A 22,603-nucleotide genomic window follows, 5' to 3' on the forward strand; every position below is an offset into this window, starting at 1 on the left:
AACAAAAATTGTGCGCCGTTTTCTTCGCACGACTCGGAATTCATCCAATATAGCTCACAGGAACGCTGTTCCCATGTCGATATTTTTCGTTTCTTACAATTCCCGTTGTTCATATATTTCTAGAGCGCTTGGAACGCGAAAAGAGAGCAAGATGTATTCAACATCAAACATAAAACGTTATGAAACTTTCCTTTTTACTGGGCCCTTTGAGACCAAGCATTCATTAAAGAGTTCTCAAAAATTGCGACCTGGCTTGCCGAGTTCTACTGCGCGCCCCAAGGTTCTGAGTTTGATAATGTGATATTAACGTTCCACTGTGTTCCTTGCAACGTTTTTTATTATCGTATGAAATTGACTTCTTCAATTACACCGAATATCTGTAGATTTAAAGTCAGACATGATGAATATATAATTTTTAATTTAAATCTTATTGTTTTCTATTTTCATCACTGTACGTAAATGCAATTTCAAGTAACTTAAGAAATGTGTCAATCGAGAAGAAATTTTTTACCCAAACTATTAACTAGTACGTAGAACTCCACGGCTCAAAGTATAGTCTGTCTCAATCTTTATCTTGCTAGCTTTTGTCGACAGTTATGGAAGTTAGCTGTCGACGGCAATAAATCGGGGAAAACAAGAACTACAAGTTCAGATTTTCACGAAATTATATATTTTTAACACCGTGTCTTTATCAAATGATTTTCATCAAGTAAAAGCCGCCTCAGTTCAATTTTAATTAAAGGACAGAACATTAGCGACGAACTGTCAAAGGTTTTATTTATTTTATTTACGTAGGTATAATCTTATTGAATTGCAGAAAGAAAAACAATAACGTTAAATATATACAATAAATTCAAAGCTAGGAATATCTATACATAATTAATTAATTAATTATTTTAAATGTCAAAATATAATTCTGTTGCACTATCAGAGTCGTCATTGAGATAATTCGGTTAATCACATTTTTTGGTTATGGACATATGAGTTAAGGACTTCCAAAAGTTGCGCTTTTTTGTAACTGAACTCACAATAAATATATTCCTGAATTTCTTAAGGCTGGTGCTTTGCGTAGCAGACAGCTTGCATTGCATTATCCCTGACAATAAAACTCTTATTGGGAATATTTTTTAAAAGATTGTTTTGAAACCAATTTTCGAAAAGTTCTGCACTTTTATCCTTGAATCCTTAATATTGTTTGCTGACAACAGTAAGAAGTTTGGGACATCGTTATGGTGATGCGTTTTCCTTTATTTGAAGGTGCTTTCGTCTAAAAGTTTTGTTTCATGAAGGTAATTATGCATCTGTTATTTAATCTATGCCTTTTAATTTCTTGAAGCCAATTAAATCTCCCAGGACTTAATCTATGTGATTCCATTACTACTTGCCTTTTGTCTATTTTGCGGTATTTAAATCCCATTTTACAAACAACTCTATGAAGGGTGGCACGGCTTATATTTATATTGGTTTCGTCCTCTTAGTAACAACAAGTAGGAACAACTGTGCTTTGATAAAGACAATATATTTTTCTTCTTATTAGATCCTGATCACTATTGTCTATACGGTGAGTTTAAAAAACACTACGTTTATTCCTTTTCTTCAATTCTCCGCTATTTATAATAAGCCTTATCGACGATATTGGCGTTTTAGTATACAGATTTCTTTTAAAGCTTCGGGTTGAATAAGTCCTCTTCTGAATTAAGTTTCATACACATTTTTCACAACCTGTTTTGTATCAAGCGACAAATGATTTCGACGCGGCATTGTAATATTCTCGCAAAATAACTTTTTTGAAACGCACACAAATGGTCAACAATTAAGAAATATATTAGAAAAAAAATACCTGTCCCACCCCTGCCTTGTCACTCAAGTAAGAGTACATTTTTTGTTAATGGCTTTACCCATTAACATTCAAAAAATTCTTTTTACAAAACTCTAAAATCTTTCAAACTTTTTAAAAGCATTGATACGCTTTTAACCGGAAACAGTTTGTCATATGTCGATAGTACTTCACATCTTAAATTTATTCCGAAATCCTGATTCTCAAATACGCAATCCTGCCAATTTGTCAAAATTCTTGGAGCCAAAGCCAGTCTAAACTACCACCGAATAGTTTACTAATAATAGCCCAGTAATCAATTTATTAGATAGGTGGATTCATATTTTAGGGGTCACATTTTATCAATTTTGGATTTAGCTCGTTTCGAAGTCCACTGAAGCAATAAATTAAATCTCTAAAGTTATTAAATTGACTTGCGAAAACCGAAGTCTTAGTGGGTCAATTTTAATGGTTTTAGTTTCCTGAAGCGGTCTCTCAGAAAGACGAATTTGTTTGTTAGTGCGGCAATCTTGCTATTCTTTTTTTATTTTCCCCTACTAATGGGCCCCCGACTGCAGTGACCGAAAGGGACATTTATGTAACTTCATCAAAGGATGGAATACCTATATGCCTAATATTTAGTTGTGGACTTGTTAGTCGAAACCGGAAGACCAGAACTTTTAACAAACGTTCCGTGACTATTCAGCAGTTGAAGGGGTTGCGGAAACTTTATTTGCGCGGTAGTCTCGATAATGAACAATAATGCATTTTTATTCATATTTCTCTAACTTATCTTAATCACAGAACAAATATATATAGTGTCTAATAATATACGTACCAAACATAAACTTATTTCTAATTGTAAACGGACGGTCCCAGAAATTTGAATAAAAAAAATTAGTTAAATCGGTCAAAAGAAAATGTTTCGTCATTTTTCCTAATATCGCACTTCGTGTCCCTTACTGAGACACCCTGTATATGTTTAAAAAAAATCGCTGGTAATACTAATTTCAATACTAAAATATACATTTTCCTAATATTTTGTTCATATATTAAATGTTATTTTTTTGTAGAAAGTTTTCCGTAAAAAAAAATACGACCTCATTACGACCCTTAAAACTTGCTCTTTTTCGACATTTTATGAATGGAAATTAGCATTGCAACTTATTTTTCCGGAATATTTTGCTTCATTTTTTTACACCACTTATCTTTTTTTGGTCGTAAATTTTCCGTCAAATAAAATTGTATTTTTTTATATACCGAATTTCATGCCCAATATTTCGTTTATGGGTTAGATATTACTTTTCTGTCGCAAATTTGTCGAAAAACAACAAAACTGTTCTTTTTACATTTGTTTTTTATTAACCTGGATCCGCAAGACCTTCGGTTTTGAGATACGGAGTGTTAAAGGTTTTTTGGTATTTTATGTTATTTGAGGAACCATAATTTTTGTTTGACTTGTTATTTAAAAAAGTATTGAGAACGGCTGCTCACTACAAAGAACCATTCTCGAAATTTTGGGAATTGAAATAAGCATGTTTAAAGTAATTTTACCAGTATTCTTATTTTCTTTTTTTATTTCTACCAATAGTAATAAATAAAGTAGTATATTATTATATACAAAAAATAACACAACTTTAAACTTTAATATAAAATATATTATTTAGAAATTTTCCGGATTCCCCGGAGTCGGTTGTTGATAAATCATACTTCACTGAAACTGCTTCAGTTACGCTCTGAGGAAGTCATGAGGATGATTTACGATTTATCAACAACAACCCACGCAGAAATTTGTTTGAAAAAAATGAAGAATATTGTACATAACTCGATCCAAAAATTGATTTGAATACCCCAGAAAATTTTGTTTTTCATCCCCTTAATTATGATTTCTATAATAATAGATTGTAGAGGGAGAAGATAAATGATCGTAATGCCATATATTACCTTTTTATTGTAAAGTCAAACAACAAACTTGAATTTTTGAACAATAATATTCGTAGTGAATAGCATTCGCAGCTAAATTTGAAAAAACTAAATTCAGAAGTGAATTCTTCTACTGCATAAGTGAAATTATCAACGAATCAAATAAATCGATAAAATTTTAAAGGTTTAAAAGGGCAATTCAGTTTTCGACAGTATTTCAAATTATTTTCTACTAAAGAATGTCGCTTCCCTCTTTAATGGCAAAAAGATGTAGATGTAGATTGATTTACGGATATACATTTTAGATTTTTTTTAGATATATAGGGTGTTTCGCGGTTGATGGTACCTTAGATGTATGCGGCAAATGCTATATTGAATTGTTTTGAGAATTTGGTTAGTTCCATAAGCGTCGATGCTCTATAGATCTAAAAATGGTTAATGCTGCGACTTTGTCGCTTCTTCCAAAAAGTAGCATCAACATTGAAAATTTAAATGAGACACCACGTATATTATTGCATTTTACGATACGCCAGTACTCTATGATTGTTTTTGAGTAGTACATACCTTATATGTTCAACGGTTTTCGAGAAAATAATTATTTTCTTCATTTTTACGACCAAAACATAGTTCCAATTAAACTCTTACAACGACATCTGGAGCCAGTAGAAAATTAAAATTTTTGGTTGGCTTAGGGAAGTATCGAAAAGAATTTCTTTATATCGAACTACATGATACAGGGTTGGTCAAAACTAATGATTATCATTTTTTTAAGGGAATACTGTGCATATTATCACATATTCTAATAGCAGACTAAATTTCCTTTCGAATAATGTATCGTATCCCTATACGTCATTTGGTTTCTGAAATAAAAACAAGTTTCTCTGAAAACGATAATTCATCTTTCAGGTGACCGATGAAGCAAAATTTTCAGAAGATGGTATTTTCAGTCAAAGCAATGAACACTTTTGGTCTGTCGACAATCCTCATTCCACAAAAGAAATGAGATTTCTAAGAAAATTTAGCTTAGGTTTCGACGTTTGAGGCCGTGGTATTGGCCAGCAAAATCGCCTGATATCACGCCATTAGATTTTTCCCAATGGGGTGCGTTAAAGCCACGCGTCTATTTCACACCTGTGCAGAGCAAGGAAGGTTTACATCATCGGATTGTACGATGATCTGAACGAGATCCATCGTAGATAAAAAAGGTCACTGCCATCAGTCCACTTGAACGGAATTTAAATTTTTTAGAATTTAATGGTGAACACATCAAACACCTAATGTAAAAATTGGATTCATTTTTCTGCGTATATAGGGGGTTAAATTAAAAAAAAATGTTTTTTCGCCATTTTCGTATCTCCTAAGCAAAATATTAAGAAATAATATACACGTCCTCTAAGCCACGTCCAAAAGTTGGACTTTCTACTGGCTCCAGTGACGTAGTAATAAAAATGTAATTGAAACTATGTGCAAAAAAAAACACTAACGATAGGAATAGGAACGTATTAGTGAAAAACAATCATAACGAATTAACGGATCCGTAAATACAATAATATACGTTATGTCCCTTTTAAAATATCAATGTTGATGGTACTTTTTCAAAGACGAGCAGCAATAAAAATATTTTAGATCGATAGAGCATCGACGCTTATGGAACTAACCAATTTTCAGAACAAAAAGTCTAAGTAAACTAACCAAAACTAACCATCAACAGTGAAACATTCCGCAGACACCGTAAACAACTAGTGTTGGTGTTTATTGAAAGAAAATTCGATCGTCGATATACATTATAATTTGCTAAAGATATACATGGCAAACAAATAGTATTGGTGCTCATTGAATGAAAATTCGTCGCATCGGAATCCTAGCTATAAATGTATTTTGAAAATTTACTAGATATCGTGAAGCGATGCATAAATTTATTCCATTTCAATTCATTCGGTTCAAGTCGTAGTATTAATGCCATTTTGCACAAACCAGCGTGCAGATAAGACATTACAGACGTGCGGAGAGGGTCTATAAACGGGAAGTTTGCCGTGTGCCGATACCAGATTGAAATTCCGTCGAGTGTGAATGTGTACAGGGTATTCCAACAAGTTCAATTGCACGGGTCTACAAAATTAAACTTTTTGACAGATGCTTTTATTTTTAATACTGATTTTATATAATTAATTAAAAAATTTAAATAATTAATTTTTTTATTTAAAAGGCTAGCGGTCCTTCCTAAATAAAATATTGACATAACTCTTTTTCGCGATCCTGGTAAAAGTTTGATATGACGCCAGGTGCTAGTAAATGTTTGTCATGAAGTTTGGACGCTAACCACTCGAATGCATCCTTTGGAAGATGCAAATATTTAATTAAATCATTTAATTCGCTCTCTTTAAACACTTCGGGCTCTCTGAAATCTGGTGTGCTCTGATTCTGACGATACGACGTTTTCTAATTCTCTTGGGGTGGCAGGTTTCGGTACATTTGGTCCATTGTTTCTTATTTTTTCTGTTGAATCCTTGAAACATTACACGAACAAAAATAAAAATCATCACTGTGATTCCCAGGCTCTTGCCATGCCATAGGAACACCAAAGCTTAAATATTCCTTCCTACCTTTTTGCCAGTTTCTTAATGCTTTAACGCAAACGAAACAAAAAGTATGAGAGCCCAGGACTTGTCTTGGTCGCCAAATTTTACAGCAAAATAAGCGTGGTATACATTTTACACAAAAGAAGTTATAGTTTGCATTTGCTTTACACACTTCTTTCCATATTTATACGTTCTAGAACACTACAAATACGCAACAACGAAGACAACAGCCGCACGAACACAGCAGCACGACGACCATTACAACCAAACTGCGCATAAGCAGGTTGCAACGCGATATTAACGCTTCTGCACCAACTGTGTTTCTTTGCAGAGAAATCTAATATTATCCAGTGCTGCCAAATCACATTTAATTTCATAAAAATCAATTCATTTGAAAATCATGATTAACATATTCATGTAATAGGTATGTATACTACCTTATCTCAGAAACTATAGTTTTATATTTTTGTTATTATTATTATTTTTAGTTGTATATTACTTCATTTTTGAATTCTATACAAAATTCTAGACATATTATGTGTATAATATCCTATACCTAAGTCTAGGCGTTTTTAACATTTTTAATTTTTTATGGGGAAAATGACGTTTGCAGGACGTAAAATATTTGCCAATTTCTTCATTCGGAAGCATTTATTGTTTCGCTTGAGTATGTTTTTTTGTAGACAAAGGACTCGAATAACGGATTTCATAAGTAATTTTGATTCATAACAATACAGAATACGCGAAAATTAATATTTTAAATTTACAAAAATTGCTAAAAAAACTTTTTTTTAATGGAAAATACCTATTTTTATAATTATGTCATATTTAGCATCAAAAATTTAGGAGATTTTATATTAAGTTGTATATGGCTACTATTTTACCTTTTTGAAATATTTCCTTTTAAACATTTGTCTTTCACAAATACTTTGCTGTTGCCATGTAAGTCCATTTAATGTAAGGTGGCTATGACGGCGTTTAAACAAAACAGGTGTTAGAAGGCTTGCATATTACACACAGAGGAAAAGATTGATATGTTAGAAAGTTCCATATCGAACAATAAAAACCGGACCCTGGCTCTTAGAGATTATAGTAGAAAATTTCCATTAAGGAGGTGCTCAGAAAAAAAGAATATATGGAACTTTGAAGAAAAGAAAAATAGACGTCGTCATATTTTAAATAATGAAGAGCAACTTAATATTTTGTTGCATTTTGCAGATACCCCTGAAGATTTAACCCGAATTGCGTCTTTAGATCTAGATGTCAAAAGAAACAACGATTCGAATGTGCCTTTAAATTAGCAACTGTAAAAACCATAAATTCTGTCCAGTGCAGAAATTAGTGCAGCGGGATTACAACATCAGGTTAGATTTTTGCAACAAACTTATGCAGCGACACTTTTCATAAAATATAATTGCTAATAATATTATTTGGACAGATGAGTCCATAATTACAACCTCAACTAAAATTTTTAATCATAGAAATACTAATTACTGGACAACCAAAAATAATAAAAAATATATGGAAGTTACAAGTTCAGGTGGAACTTCTGTCAAAGTATGGTGTACCATTTGGAGGTTCAGAATTTTTTGATCAGAATGTAAATTCCCAACGCTACTGGGAACCTTTAAATATTTTCCATTTCATTGTTGAAAAGGAGGTGCCTGAATGGGGACGACGAAATTTAATTTGGCTAGCAGTAAGGCGCTCCTTATCAGAAAAGTGCATGAGCACCTATTTAAATGCACACTATGTAGAAAGGATTGGAGAGAATGGTAGTTGCGCCACCAAGGACTTAACAAACCTAGATTTATTTCTATGGGGTACACTTCAAGATTTAGTTTATAAACACAATCCGTCAACTGCCGAGGAACTTAAACGTCGGATAAGCGAAGGTATCGGATATTTAAATGGGACTGAAGATGTTATAAATGCCATTATGTATTTAAAAACCCTCTATACTGCTTGTATTGCTCAAAGGGCAAGACATATTGAACAACTGTTACAATAATTATTATCCTTTGTAAGCTATTAAATTTTTATTGATCGTTCATTAACAAAAAAGTACCCAACGTTCTCGCTTATCCTTGGTCTTTGGATCTTCTTAAGCGCATCGGCAAGATTGAATTGGTTACCACTTGCTTTGTTCAAACACCTTCATAACGACCTTACACTAACTGAACTTATAGGGCAACAGCATATTATTTGTGATAAACAGATGTTTAAAAGGAAATATTTCAAAAAGTAAAAACATTGGGCATATACAACCTTATATAAAATTGCCTTAATTTTTAATGCTAAATATGACAAGATAATGGGTAGTTTCCTTTTGAAAAAAAAGTTTTTTTGGCAGTTTTTTTAACTTCATTTTTAATCTTATTTTTCGCGTACCCTGTATTAATACCTATCGAAATTTCTTATATAATCCGTTCATTCGAGTCCTTCGTCGACAACAAAACTTACTTAAGTGAAACAATAAATGCTTCTGAAAGAAGAAATTAGCAGATATTTTAAGTTTTGCAAACGTCATTTTTCGCATAAAAAATTAAAAATGTCAAAAACGGTTAGACTTAGGTAAAAATTTTATTCAAAAATGAAGTAGTACACCACGTGTTCTATTTAGAATAGGAAAGTTGAGATTCGCCTACGAGAAATGAAACACCTTGTATATACAAAATTAAAATAAATTAAAGGTTTGTAATACCCCAATTAACTTTTGGCTCCATCCCCTACAGTTTCTGAGATAAGAGAGAGAGACCCTATACATTAATAAAATAACATTTTTAAGAGCTTATAAAAAAATAACGTGATAGAGCAAAAATATTACGTTTTTTGGAAAAAGGGCCCCCAAAAATATACAAATAAGCAAACAACTTTCATATATCAAAATCACTGTGGACCTGTGTTATTAATATGATTGTTAGAATAAGTTTTCCTGTAACAAGATTAAATAATTCTCTACATGTCTGTTTCTACATGTAAAAGAAAAAAAAATTTTGCTCATTGTATGTGCCTAAAATTTATCGGGCTTTCCATAATTACACATCATCAGTATGGCTCACTTTTTTGCCTATTTTGCATGCAGTCTAGTTCCAATAAAGAATCTATTAATATCGCTCTTTCGCCATTCTGTCATCAGAATATGAAATGGCTCAAACAGTGAAAACTAGTCTAAAATATTTTGCATAGTAGAATTCTATTCTTTACGTATTACGTAATTTTTCATATTATATTTAAAGTGTACCAAATGTCTTTAAAATCCAATGAGTGGCAGTAAATATATAACCACAGATTACGTTTTATTTCATCAGCATTTCAAAATTGGTCTGGTTATAAATAAAATAGGAATTGTTTGTAAAAATTTTGTGAGTTTTATAAACACCTAACTTCACCCATACCCTTTACCAACGCCAAAAGCACAAATATTGTTATTAGACATTAGATAATCAAACCGTTTTGCAAAAAAATTCTCTGAAATCTTTTTGCTAATAAAAGAAGAAAGAACTTTATCAGACAAATCATTGACAAAATATCTGGAATATTTTGCACATAATGTACGCTGGCAAATTTTTTACCAAGGAAAATTGAACTTGACGTGATCGTCTAAAAAAAAAGTTTTAATTCAATCTTCTTCGAGCTCATAAAAATTACAAAATTGGCTACAACACCCCACTGTCAAATCGCGCGCAGATCAATCTATATTTTCATTTTTATCGTAGGTAATAAAATGAAAATCAAAGGTGGCAGTTTGACGTTTCACTGATTAATAAGATTTTTAAAGCGGATATTTGAGTTCGTTAATCGTTGAGTAAATTTCTCAATTCTAATTGTGATTATATAAATTGTTATATGCCTGATTTAAACACATATGTGCTTCTGACGTTCCATTTTCATACAGGTAATAATTTTGAAACGTGAAAATTATATTCGTAATAAAAAATATTTTTAAGTAAATTTTAACATTATTTATAATTATTATGTGTAAAGTGAAATTGAAAAATATTTTTTTTTCATTTCAGCGAAGGAAACATAGTTTCTTGTAAATGAAAATTTAGGCCAGAATATTTGATACTTAAAGCTCATTATGAATCTCGATATCAATTCAATCTATACGCACCCTTATTTAGCATTTTGGAAAAAATGTCAAAGAACATTTATTAAAGAAGTACAATTACTCTTTTTGGAGCGTTAACAATAATTTGGTCCTCAAGCATCCAGGAACCCGAGATATATCCGAATACCCAGCATACCGTTCTACCGATCTCTGATAGAACTAATGCCTTAACCACGTTCTATGGAAATCGATGAGATAATTTACATTCCCGCGCAAAAGGCGACTACCCCATGAATAACTTCAGCGAAGCTAGATTCCAGCCCGTAATTAATTATCTACTATGTGTGTTTAATTAAGAGTGTCCAAAACCAACCGGTACAGGTAACGCATGATAATGCGTTGTAATTTCTCTTATCGCAACGGATATTCGGCTTTAAAATTAAATCTGCCAGAAAAACCGAACTCGTATTTTTCCCAGCAAAGGGATCTATCCCTCGCAACCAGACTAATTAAACCTTGAAAGCCGTTTCATTAATAAATAAGCGTTCTAGAAAGGGTTCCCTTGCATTTCAATAACAACGGAATTTGAAACTTGCCGGAATATTAAAATTAATGATAACATTAATTAATAAATAGTAACGACGAAGCGTCCGCGGAAAAGAGTTACGAATTAGATAAATTGAACAAGTTATTAATAAAAATAATGGGGGGAAAAATGAAATTGAATATATCAACAACAAGCTCCTGAGTAGTAATATTATTGTGCAATAGTATTAGCTAAATTAATTTTTAAAATTTCAGCATACTACAGAAATAATGACTAGGAAATATGTAAAATTCAAAATAATAAATTAATACCTAATTATACCGGCTGTTTGATAAAGAACATGTTAACATATGTCTTATATTTATATGTTTAGTCCCAGAGTTCATATCAAATAAGATAGAGGGTATATTAAAACTGAAAATAAAAATTGGATGTTTGTAGATATTTTCGGAACTACTTTTTCATACAGACTCTAGCGGGCGGAATATCTCTACTAAATAAAAATGGTCAAATTTTTTTTACTATTAATTTCGATTTTTTTTTGTGTCCATTGACAAGTCAATTGAAGGAAATAATTTTAAAAATGCAATGAAATTAATAACCATTTATTTATATTGTGCATTATATCGCCATCGCGTCGTTTTGAGAACTAAATGGAGTTGATATTTTTATTGGGATTCCCCACATTATTATAAAATACATATTATTACTATATAATCATATATAACACTCTACAATTGTTATCTAAAACATTTTGATCGAATTTGACTAGTCAATTAAGAAGTGGTCAATTGTCGGTCAATTGACCAGTCCTAACATTAACAACCGCTATACAATTCTATATTAAAAACGCGTGGCCATATTGGGATAGACAACAAGGCCGTCCTGCTATTGTTAATAAAGCCAAAAAATACTAACCGAAATCAACTAATATTATTATTGAAGCTATTGCATTATGTCAAAATTTTGTATTTGTAATTTAATATCGCTTCTTCTAATTCTTAGTCATCACAAAATTTACTTTTTATTAGGGAAATTTAGTAAGAAGGACCAAGATAGAAAATAAAATAAACAAATAGAAACAAAACATAAAATTAAGTATTTAAAAGATGTTTGACTTGGTGTATTAGAGGAACACATTTTTAAGTTTTTTTTTTTGTTGCAGGGCAATGATAACTGGCAAGGAAATGACAGCGACCAGGTAGGTTTCGCGACTAAGTTATTGCATATGGCATGAAATATTCCATCTCTTTTCATTCCTGTAAGCTGATAAGAGGTCGTCTCGAAAAATCTGGTGCTCACTGAAGTATGAAAGTCATATGAGGGATTGAGATAATTTTATTGAAAATAATTAAATTTTTACTATTAAATTGATTAATCTTGTGTTTTACAGATGTAACAAAATCGTGTTTTTTAATTTCCTTCACATTTTTTGACTGCTTTTATTTTAATTTTCCGTAAAAAATGCTGCATATGGGGACGCCCTCATATAGTCAGCAAACACTCAAATGGCTTTACCAGAATAATTATCGCGGATTTTGTTCCTCAACACTCGTAAACGAGGGAGGCAGCCTTTTGTCGTTAAAATTTCGTAAACTAGTCTTAAATAATACGACAAAAGCATTGAAATTGTTTTTAGATGAATTTGTACAGTAGGTTACTAAGCACATCTAAAGCTAAACGTAACAGTGGAAACCGCAACGGAAACGAAAACTCACGCGACACGACTGAATAATTCATAGAAGTTGAACTGGCTCGGATTTTCTCTTATGCCTTTATATTTTCAAGTGATGGATTTTCATCCATAGCGTAAGGGCGAAACCATCAGATAAATTGGGCCTGCCTTATTTCTCATATGGAAGGCAAACTCCCATTAGTCACTCCAACGAGTTTTTGCGCCCCCGTCAAAATGAAGGCTTGTTTTATTATAAAGCAGCAAATAGGCCTCATCGAAAAATACGTTGCTGGGAGATTAGGTCTAGATTATTTGGCGCTAACAGTCGAGAAGAACGGAGCAAAGCAGAAACGACTGATTAGTTTTTTAATAAGTTATTTAAGCACTGTAGACATGGTGTTAATTCTCTGGATTTTTGCATATAACAATAATAATAACGTTTCTTTGTTATACAATTGTGTGTGGTTGAGGTTAGGTAAAAGATATAAATCAACGCTGCTTTCTGAAACAGATACATAAGTGAACAAGTAATTCGTAGAACAAACAATACGCATAGATAAGGAAAACTAGAAGAGAAGATAAGAAAGGAAAAAAGAAAAGTCAGAGAGTTGTTCCTGTATAAATGTACTTAATACAATTATTTCAATAAATATTTAATGTATATAATAAAAGTAAAGTAAATAGTTTTCATTTTTGAGTATTGTAGCAAATTTAAATGGTAAACATCAGTTTGGCAAGTATAATTTTGTGTGTAATGAACCTTGAAAGAAAAAAATAATAATATGGTAAGAATGAACGTAATGCAAGAGTTTTGTATTTTTTAATTCTATACATCGTATATAGGTGTTAATTTGTTCTGAACCTATACTGTTTAAAAATTTACATTTTGAGTTAATAATTAGGCTATATAGCTTTTTATTTTTATATTAAGTCTAAAGTGTTTAAATATTAAAACCTTTTCTGTTAATTCATTTTCCTGCTTACTTACAAAATTCTTTTGACTTCAAGGGAATATTCATTTAGTGGATGACAATTAAGATAACTTACGTACAAGTCCACAATTTGCTTTATATTAGTAAAAAATCATTAAATGCCAACAAAGTCAATAACTCAGGCAATTCATATTTATTTGCTAATTTTAGTAATTGATTTTATTCAAATAAAATAATTGTGAAGCGGCAACGCCGCAGCGAACTTGCTTCTCACTACTCTAGGGTCATAATACCAAAGAGGCATGGTGTTTATCAACTAGGAAATACCTGCGCTTTTCAGAGACAGGGTAGGGCTGGCCGATGTGTTTTATTACTATTGAACATTATATTAGATTTCCAAAAGAAAATTTCTATGCTCTCAAACAGAGATACCATTACACAAAGTTTTCCCATGCAATAATTCGTTCGCAGTTCTGACTTCGCAATCATTTAACATTAGTCATAATTACCTTTCGAAAGATTTTAAAAATAATTTCCAGATGACGTTGTTTACCTTTTATGCTATTCCAAATTGCCAATCAAAAGTTGTAAGCTAAACACACGCTGCGGCTTTTAACGATTTGGTAATTGATATTTTGCGAAGTCGTTATTTTTTACTTTTTCTATTAGCAACCTAACAATCTAAACCGTGACTCAGGTCTCTCCTGTTTGGTAATCAGCCGTCCGGTGTTTATGCCCCTCATTTAGCTCCGACCCCCTCAAACAATATAAAAGCAGCTACAGAGTAAAATGCGAACCAGTTTCAGTCAAGCTTTGAAGAAGCCAAAAGGATGATTGGCGAAACGTTAGCTAGTTCGACTCAACAAAAACAGATGCAGGAGAAATCCAGAAGTTTTATAAAAAGTATGACTGTCGCCTTTGAAAAAAAATCGATATTTTTGTTACGCCCATTTAGCTACTAGAGATATAGCCTATCCCTATGACACAGGAACTTATGAAGCAACTATATAAAAAAGTTTTGAGAAGGTCCATTCAACATGCGCGTGCGCGTGATTTAATATCTCGTCTCTAACCAATGACCTTACGGGATTCGACAACCAACATGGCGGATCGTCAAATAAGTTTGGATGCGGAATGCCGCTCCAAAACTCAAAAATGGTTGAGTTTTAGTGTTAGAAAGAAGATGAAGCACAGTTCGGGTTAGCGGATAAAATGTAGAAGCATGCGTGGAAAATCATTACCCTCTCTACGAAAGTCTCAATGCCGACTGCGGCCATTAATTTTACTATAATATTTAATGGTTTACGGCTACTAATCATTACGTTTACGTTATCCTTGCAATGGTTTAGTAACGCATATAAAGACATGTTGGTTGATCAATACAGAGTTGAGTTAAGTTTAGTTTAACTCCACCAGACCTCTAACCTAAGGCTAAATTGATAAATCACAAAATCAAACTAGTAAAAAAAAATCAAATTAAGAAATGACGCAGTAATAGTCTCGGTTTACAAAATGATATACTATTGTAACCGCAGCGGTTGCTTTATTCCTTTGGTAAAATACGAAAATCCTCATACCGCCCTGTGTCGAGATTCTTGTCTACGGCGTGTGACGTCTGATATGAAACCAAGCTTAACGTTTCTCTCACCGTGTCTCCGTTTAGTGACAACGGGCAACATCGCCGGGCGGCACTGCGGCATCGACGCAATGCATGCCATGCAAGCAAAACCGTTGTGGTTTGTTTGAAACGGGCGGTAATAGCTACAAGTGGCAGAAAATTAGTTTTTAAAGTTTAGGACGCGAACTCCGCGATATGTTGAAACCAACGAAACTCGCTGCCAGTATTTAGAAACTTCCCAACGATAAAAAATGTATGTTTTTGTTTCAGTGTAGTGTAACTGTGTTTTTAACGGAAGTTCGGTTGTTATAGTTCTAGTAAATTGTGAAATATTTCTGTACAGAGTGAAAATTTTGTAAAACTCTCGAAATTCACTGTGAAAGTGCAATGAATCTGTTTATGATGAGTTAACAGGCTACATAACCTCAATGTCGGTTGAATGATTGAACTACGCCTACAATTCGATAGTATGCGTTACAGGTTCTTTTGCTTATAATATACCTAGGTGAAACCAAATATAATCGTCTTCTTGACGCTTTTTAAAAATTTATTTGAATTTGCAATTAACTGCCTCTTTTGTAAGCGAGTTTTGCCCACCTCTTAGTAAAGTGTACCATCATTTTTAACAAGTTGCATCCATCAATATGCAGAATACTTTCAAATGTTTTTAATTGAGTCATTTTTGAAGTGGTTTTCCTAAGTGCCAAGTTCAAGTAAATTAATTCGTGTTTCCGGCACCTATCTGCAGTGTTGCCAAGTTTAATAGACCAAATTTATTGCTTCTTCCATTATGTTTTATTTGAAACTATTTCAAATTTAAGATTTCAATAGTACTGACCTACGTAATCAGCTTTTTGCATTTAATTGTCTTTAAAAATAAAATAACAGGGTTAAATGTTTTGAGAAATGAGCAAAAATATTTTTAATGTTATTTGGGTATTCAGTTAGGTATTAAAATAGACGATCCCAGCAATAAGATTTTCACAGCTCAGAGTTTCCTGTGCAGTGTAAAACTGAAAATTTGACCCTTTTGAACACGGGTTGGTATTCGGTAAACAAAGAATATTAATATACCACAAATTTCATTTCTGTTCGTTAATAATAAGTTCAACAGATTGTAAGTAGAGTTCTGTGTACTGAGTAATAACGTGATTGTTCGATAGATCGAAAAGGAAATTTTTAATATCAAAAGTTGGCATATATCCGAAATATGTTAAATCTATATCACAAAATATAGATACAGATAACACCTTGCGTATGTATTGATAAATTACTAACCTAAGCAAATTGGAGGTGCGGATTTTTGTAGAACCAAGTTTGCAAGATTCGTTTGAAACACTAGAAGTTAGCCATTCTTGAAAACGTCCATTATTTGTAATTATTTTTACTGATTTTTACCTGTTTTGTATTTTCTGTAGCTGTTGTTATAGACGAGGTATCCGATTTTGTTTTGAAATGTGCGTGGGAAATTTCAAAAATGGGAATTTGGAATACCACAACTTTCTTAATTTTCGTAAGAAAGTGATAAAGTAGACACGCTTACTGATTCTGCCATTTTTGCCTAGCGCATAGGAATCCGCTTTGGTTAATTTATTATGTTGAAACTAGACAGGCATCTTCAACCAACCACATTTTCAGGAAAATGAAAAATATAATTAACATAAATTTAAAACTTAAATTGACAAAAAAAAGTATTCTTCATGCAACCGAAGGAGTCATGTAGTGGTATGTGAATAGTGACCATAATGATCAAGTTATTGATGGACTTCAGGTGACATACGGTTTTACAAGTGATTGACAATGACGTCCAGACGGAAAAAGAGCAAACAAGAAAAAGAAGGATTTATTAGGAAGGTTTCTTCGCTTTTTAACTTGGACACGGTAAGAGAATCACATACATTTGTTAATATAAACTGATTTGGTTGCCGCGCTCGAAGTTCGGCATAGCAAAGAGTAAAGAATCGAAATTTAAGTTGTAAAGTCGCGAAGAGAATTAGACGGGTCTACCAAAAGTTCTACAAAAATCCAACGTCGTCCTTCGAGAGGAGTTATAGCCAGATTTAGATATAGAGTACTCGATAGAGTGGAAAGCAGCAAACAAAATTGATGCAGTTTACTTTGCGCGGCTTCTTTTTGAAGTGAATATAGAATTCTGGAAATTTTCAAAAATACTATTACGAATTGACTTTCTGGAAGTTTTTATATAAAATTAATTTGGTCTCATAAAAAATCTCATGTTTTTCCGATTTCCGCGTATTTACTATTGCTTTTAATTTTCTAAAAAGAACATGGGCGTATATTTATTTTTATATCTCGCCATACGATATCGTTTTTCCTTTTTATCAGTTATTTTGAAATTAAAACACCGAGTAAAAGACGTACAGATCGCAATCCATATTTGAAGTATTAATTCATTTACAAATACAATAAAATCGCGTTTGGTGATAACGAAGCAGTGACATGAATGAGGAAACATTCTTAATGTCACCCGATGTGATGTGAGGAATTTCTCGCGGCACTTTACTATTTTTGTTATTTACACATCTTACTTTTGATAAGAGCGGTTGATGTGTCATATAATTGATATGTGTAACGGTATACTGACTTGGAGATCTATTTTTATATATAAAAAAAAAGAAATATTACATATTTGATTACCAAATATAGATAGCCATGGGAAATACACAGTCTGAATATATTGTATTTTATAATTACGTCCAATACGATCAGTGACCGAGTCACTGACCAAAAAACATAAATAATTTAGCGACTAGTATAAGTGTTTTAGTATTTAAATTTGTTAAACAAGATTTCAAATAATATAGTGAGTTTGTTCGAGTTCATTGAACGATTTATAGCCGGATTATGTGAAAATTTATTGCATTGTTTTTTAAAGTCGTTTTCTTTTCAGGCTCACTCACCGCTGTTGGGTTCAGGTGACAATAAACCGGTAAGAATTTTATTCGATATATTATATTCGTGTTACTTACGTGGCGCAATTGAATGCAGTTACTTGTCATTATGTTGGTTTCATTTAAGTTTTGTAAGCGTTTGCAACTAGCTAAGTAGTAAAGAATGAAACTAAGATTAAATGTAACGAATGTTTCCTACTTCACTTTTTCTGCCATGCATTTATTTACATCTTCGGGTCAGTTAAAGAAGATGTAAATCCAGATACCCTCCCGACCATCGGCAATGTTTTGTTATTAACCTTAATATCTGCTTTACTCTACTTTAAACAATATACAGTCTTATCTATTAGATTTAGTAACCACTGCACATAGACTTGAAAGTCAGCACTAATCACTTTGTTAAGCACTTGAGCTTGCATATGCTAGTATATACCATCAGCAAATATGAAGTAGCAAGCATTAAGTTAGGAGTTCAAATTTCATCAAAATCATAAATGACATTGTAATTAACGGATCGACGCGCAGTTACACTATGTTTTTTGTTATATATTTCACAGTCTATTTCATAAGATGATGTTTGCGAAAATAGCGAAAAGTCAATATTTATAGGAGTTAACCAGTCCATAATTTCTTGTTTTGAAGTTGGAATTTTCTCTGCTTGCCTTATCCATAACCACTACTGAATCAACCGAAGAATAATTTTATCATTTTCTCATTGTAATATCCCGTTTTGCATAAAGTTTACCTTCGACTATGGCCGACACCGAACTTGTAGGGAACTCGGTGGAATTTCCCAGTTTATTACCCTACACTTTTCCGAAATAGCCTATAATAACCTTGATCTATAAATCCCCTTTTGTTGTACACGTAATGCTCGTAAATACAAAAATCCTCATTAATTTCTTGGCACGCGCGTCGATGAGTATTAAAACGCGGTAGACGTTCTATTATGGTACATTAAAATTATTTTTAAAAAAGCGCGGACTGAAATAAAGCTTGCGCGAGTCGGAAACGGCGATTCGCTAAAATAAAACGGCAGGTTTTTACCAGTTGGGATACTCAAAGATATTTTAGTATACGACGGCAATAAACGGGTCGACAGTTGCGGTTCATTTCGCATGTTCGGCACATTGTTTACTTTCCGGATTAAGCGGTAGCGATGATTGTGCTTAAATGTTCGTAGAACGACGGGACTTTAAATAAAGCTTTCGCTATCGGCATCGAAACCTATACGATGTAATATAGGCTGGGCAACGATGTGTAGATTTGCGCAACGTTAATTAATTTCCCGCGGAATAATTCCATTTATTAATAAAGTGCCTGGTGTTAAAGTGCCGCGAAACTTCGCTCGGGCAACGAATTAATTTAGGCGATGCTAGTTTGACGGTTTGAAAACGCCTTATGTAAAATTATCTTTGAGCGCCACACTCAACGAGTTAGAAGGCGCGACAATGTAAAATTAACAAGGGATATTCAATATGCGCATGTGCGATTCATTTGTGAACTCAATTTCATCAAGCAAGACCTGGGGTCACTTCTATAAATTGCAAATATAAGGTGTTCACAAAAGAAACTTGTTTAGTGAGTTTAGATCTCTGTTTACAAGGAAACGACACCTAATAGCTGAGTGGTGGAAGGTTGGAAAATCATTTATTCTAAAAATATTCTTTCCAAGAACGGTATCAGGGGAAGACGTATTGCGGCGCTGACTTCAAACTAGTAACGCAATACTGAATTTTTCTCGATAAAGCAAGAAATAATATATTTAATAAGACACAAGTATTTAATCTAAAATTATGTTTTAAAACCAATGACATTCAGTTATTCGAGTAAATAAAAATTAGCAAGTGTGTTAACTAAATATTAAAACTACTGTTGCGATAATAGCGGGTTTTTTGATAATTTATACATTTATTTCATGCCTGCCGAATAACGACGCACACACAGACTACAGACACATTACCGTCAACATTCACAGAGTATAAAAATTAAAATTACATTGCTGTAGTTCGGCCAATCTGATGGTTGATCGACCTTGACTCAACTAAATTAAAATTTCCTTAAAATACGACGAAGCTTATAAAAACTTCCTAACAAAACGCAAAAAATATTTCAGTAGTTGTTCTATTACAATTGACAATAGCATTTTAGAGATCATTATTATATGAATACTTTTATTTCTTTATAAACAATAAATAAAATGATTTGAGTAAGATTAGTTGTTTGTCACGCGAGCGTGACTTAATAATGTAAAGTCCATACCCGAGCGGAATGTTTTAGACTGTTATTGTTTTTGTGCTTTAAAAACAGAAAATGTATTTATTTTAATCATCCATTTTTGTTAATAGTGAATAATAACCTAATATTTCAATTTACGATTTCAAATTAATTGAAAAAATTGATCACTCACAGCATAATGTTTCTTAAGAATTTACATAAGTTTTTCCACATAATCGTAGTGTATAACATGTTTAACAATAGCTACTTTTCGAATATCTTCTAAATGCCCTCTTTAATGATCTTGTAAAGATTCTGATTCTTACTTTAATCGGTCTTCACTGTTTCACGTGTACTTCGACAAATTGTATTATTTAAAGAAAATTCCTCGTCACACAAAATTTTATTCGACGAATCAGGTGTTGGTGTTAATTTCGCTATAATAGTTCCAATACTTGAATTTACCTTTACCAGTCGCGATTAAAACGTGTTTAATATTTTGGTTACCTAGAAAGTTCTAAACGCTTCTGAGATAAAAGCGGTTACACTATCGGAAATAATTTTTTGAGTGTCTGATGACTTAATTAGAAGAAGTGGATTTACAAGGATAAAGTTTTGAAAATTTCCTAAATGCATCTACAACTACTAAAATATACCTGACTTACGTTTTTCAATTGGTCTAAAATGGTCTAAAATTACCTTTGGCGATTGAGTGAAGCTCACCTTCTACTTTACCTCGATTGGGAGAGAATTTAATACAACTTAGACAATTTGCAATACATTTTTTAACTTGATCTTGCATGTTTCGAAACCAATAGGTCGAGTAATAATTTCACATGTCTTCGATATACCACAGTGACCATAATTTTTATAAGCTGCGAATTACATTAGATAGCGTAGACTGAGGAACATAAAACAAGACTTTACCGTTTTTCTGTTATCGGTATACCAAACCATCTCTAACCCAAACAAATGAGAATTAACTTTTGAAATTGATTTATTTAAATCAGAAATATGAGGGTCTATTAATTGCTTAACTGATAATACTTGCTCAAAAGTACTATTCTCAAAAGATAGTATACGAGGTGTGTTCAAAAAGTATCGCAAATTTTGAATTTTCGCGGGTTACGTATATTCTAATTTCGAATTTTTTGTGGCGTTATGTTGGTACTCATGTCTCTCATTTATGCCGACAAGCTCGGCCATTTTGAATGTTCATTTAATTGTTGACAGCTGCTTTGCTTGCACGTGTTTTGGATCGTCTTCGATTTTTACCTATTCAAAAAAATGGATCAAAGAACCTGTATGAAATTTTGTGTGAAAAACGAAATTAAGTGCGCGGATGCATTCGGAATGTTGACTGTGGCATACGGAGAAGCTACCTTGGACCGAAGCAACGTTTATCGGTGGTACAAAATGTTCTCAGAAGGCCGAGAAGATGTGAACGACAAAGAGCGTGCCGGATGCCCGAGCAACAACAGACGAAAAAATTAATGAAGTAGGGAAAATGGTATTGGCCAATCGTCGAATCACTGTTAGAGAAGTTGCTGAGGACCTAAACATATCGATTGGCTCGTGCCATTCGATTTTTATCAATGATTTGGGCATGAGACGGGTCGCCGCGAAATTCGTACCAAAATTGCTCAATTGTGACCAAAAACAGCATCGCATGAACATTGCTAATGAGATGTTAAACTCTGTCCGCGACGACCCAAATTTGCTCCAGAAGGTCATAACTGGTGACGAATCGTGGGTTTATGGTTATGACGTGGAAACCAAAGCTCAATCATCTCAATGGACAGTTTTCTTCGATTGCAGGGGCGTGGTGCATCATGAGTTCTTGCCACAGGGAAGAACGGTCAATAAGGAATATTACCTGCAAGTTATGCGCAATTTGCGCGAAGCAATCCGCCAGAAACGCCCGGATTTGTGGAAGAACAAAAATTGGCTTTTGCACCACGATAACGCCCCTGCTCACACATCGTTGCTTGTGCGCTACTTTCTGGCCAAAAACAACACACTAATAATGCCACAGCCACCGTATTCCCCAGATCTGGCCCCCTGTGACTTTTTCTTGTTCCCTAAACTGAAGAGGCCCATGAAAGGACGACGTTACGCTTCTCTTGACGAGATAAAGACGGCATCGAAGGAGGAGCTGAAGAAGATAAAAAAAAATGATTTTTTGAAGTGCTTCGAAGATTGGAAAAACCGTTGGCACAAATTCGCGATACTTTTTGAACACACCTCGTATTGTGGCACCTGATTAAAGCATCCTCGTGACGCATTTGAGAATTTGAACGGTGTTCAGTTTTATAATCATAAAACTCGAG

The 22,603-nt window shown here is 33.0% G+C and overlaps 1 protein-coding gene across 16 annotated transcripts in view; it reads left to right on the forward strand.

Annotated features, from left to right (window-relative positions):
* LOC132700633 (disks large 1 tumor suppressor protein) overlaps window positions 1-22,603 on the forward strand; it is a 413,177-nt gene that overhangs the window by 328,414 nt on the left and 62,160 nt on the right. For all 16 annotated transcript variants that reach the window (XM_060668085.1, XM_060668083.1, XM_060668094.1 and 13 more), the window contains 2 exons: window positions 12,085-12,120; window positions 18,056-18,094. In XM_060668085.1, coding sequence (XP_060524068.1) covers window positions 12,085-12,120; window positions 18,056-18,094 — 75 coding nt within the window. The remainder of the gene's footprint in view (window positions 1-12,084; window positions 12,121-18,055; window positions 18,095-22,603) is intronic.

Source organism: Cylas formicarius, unplaced genomic scaffold (genome assembly GCF_029955315.1).
Source record: "Cylas formicarius isolate icCylForm1 unplaced genomic scaffold, icCylForm1.1 PGA_scaffold_4__25_contigs__length_36172078, whole genome shotgun sequence".
In the NCBI taxonomy this organism is placed as follows: domain Eukaryota; kingdom Metazoa; phylum Arthropoda; class Insecta; order Coleoptera; family Brentidae; genus Cylas; species Cylas formicarius.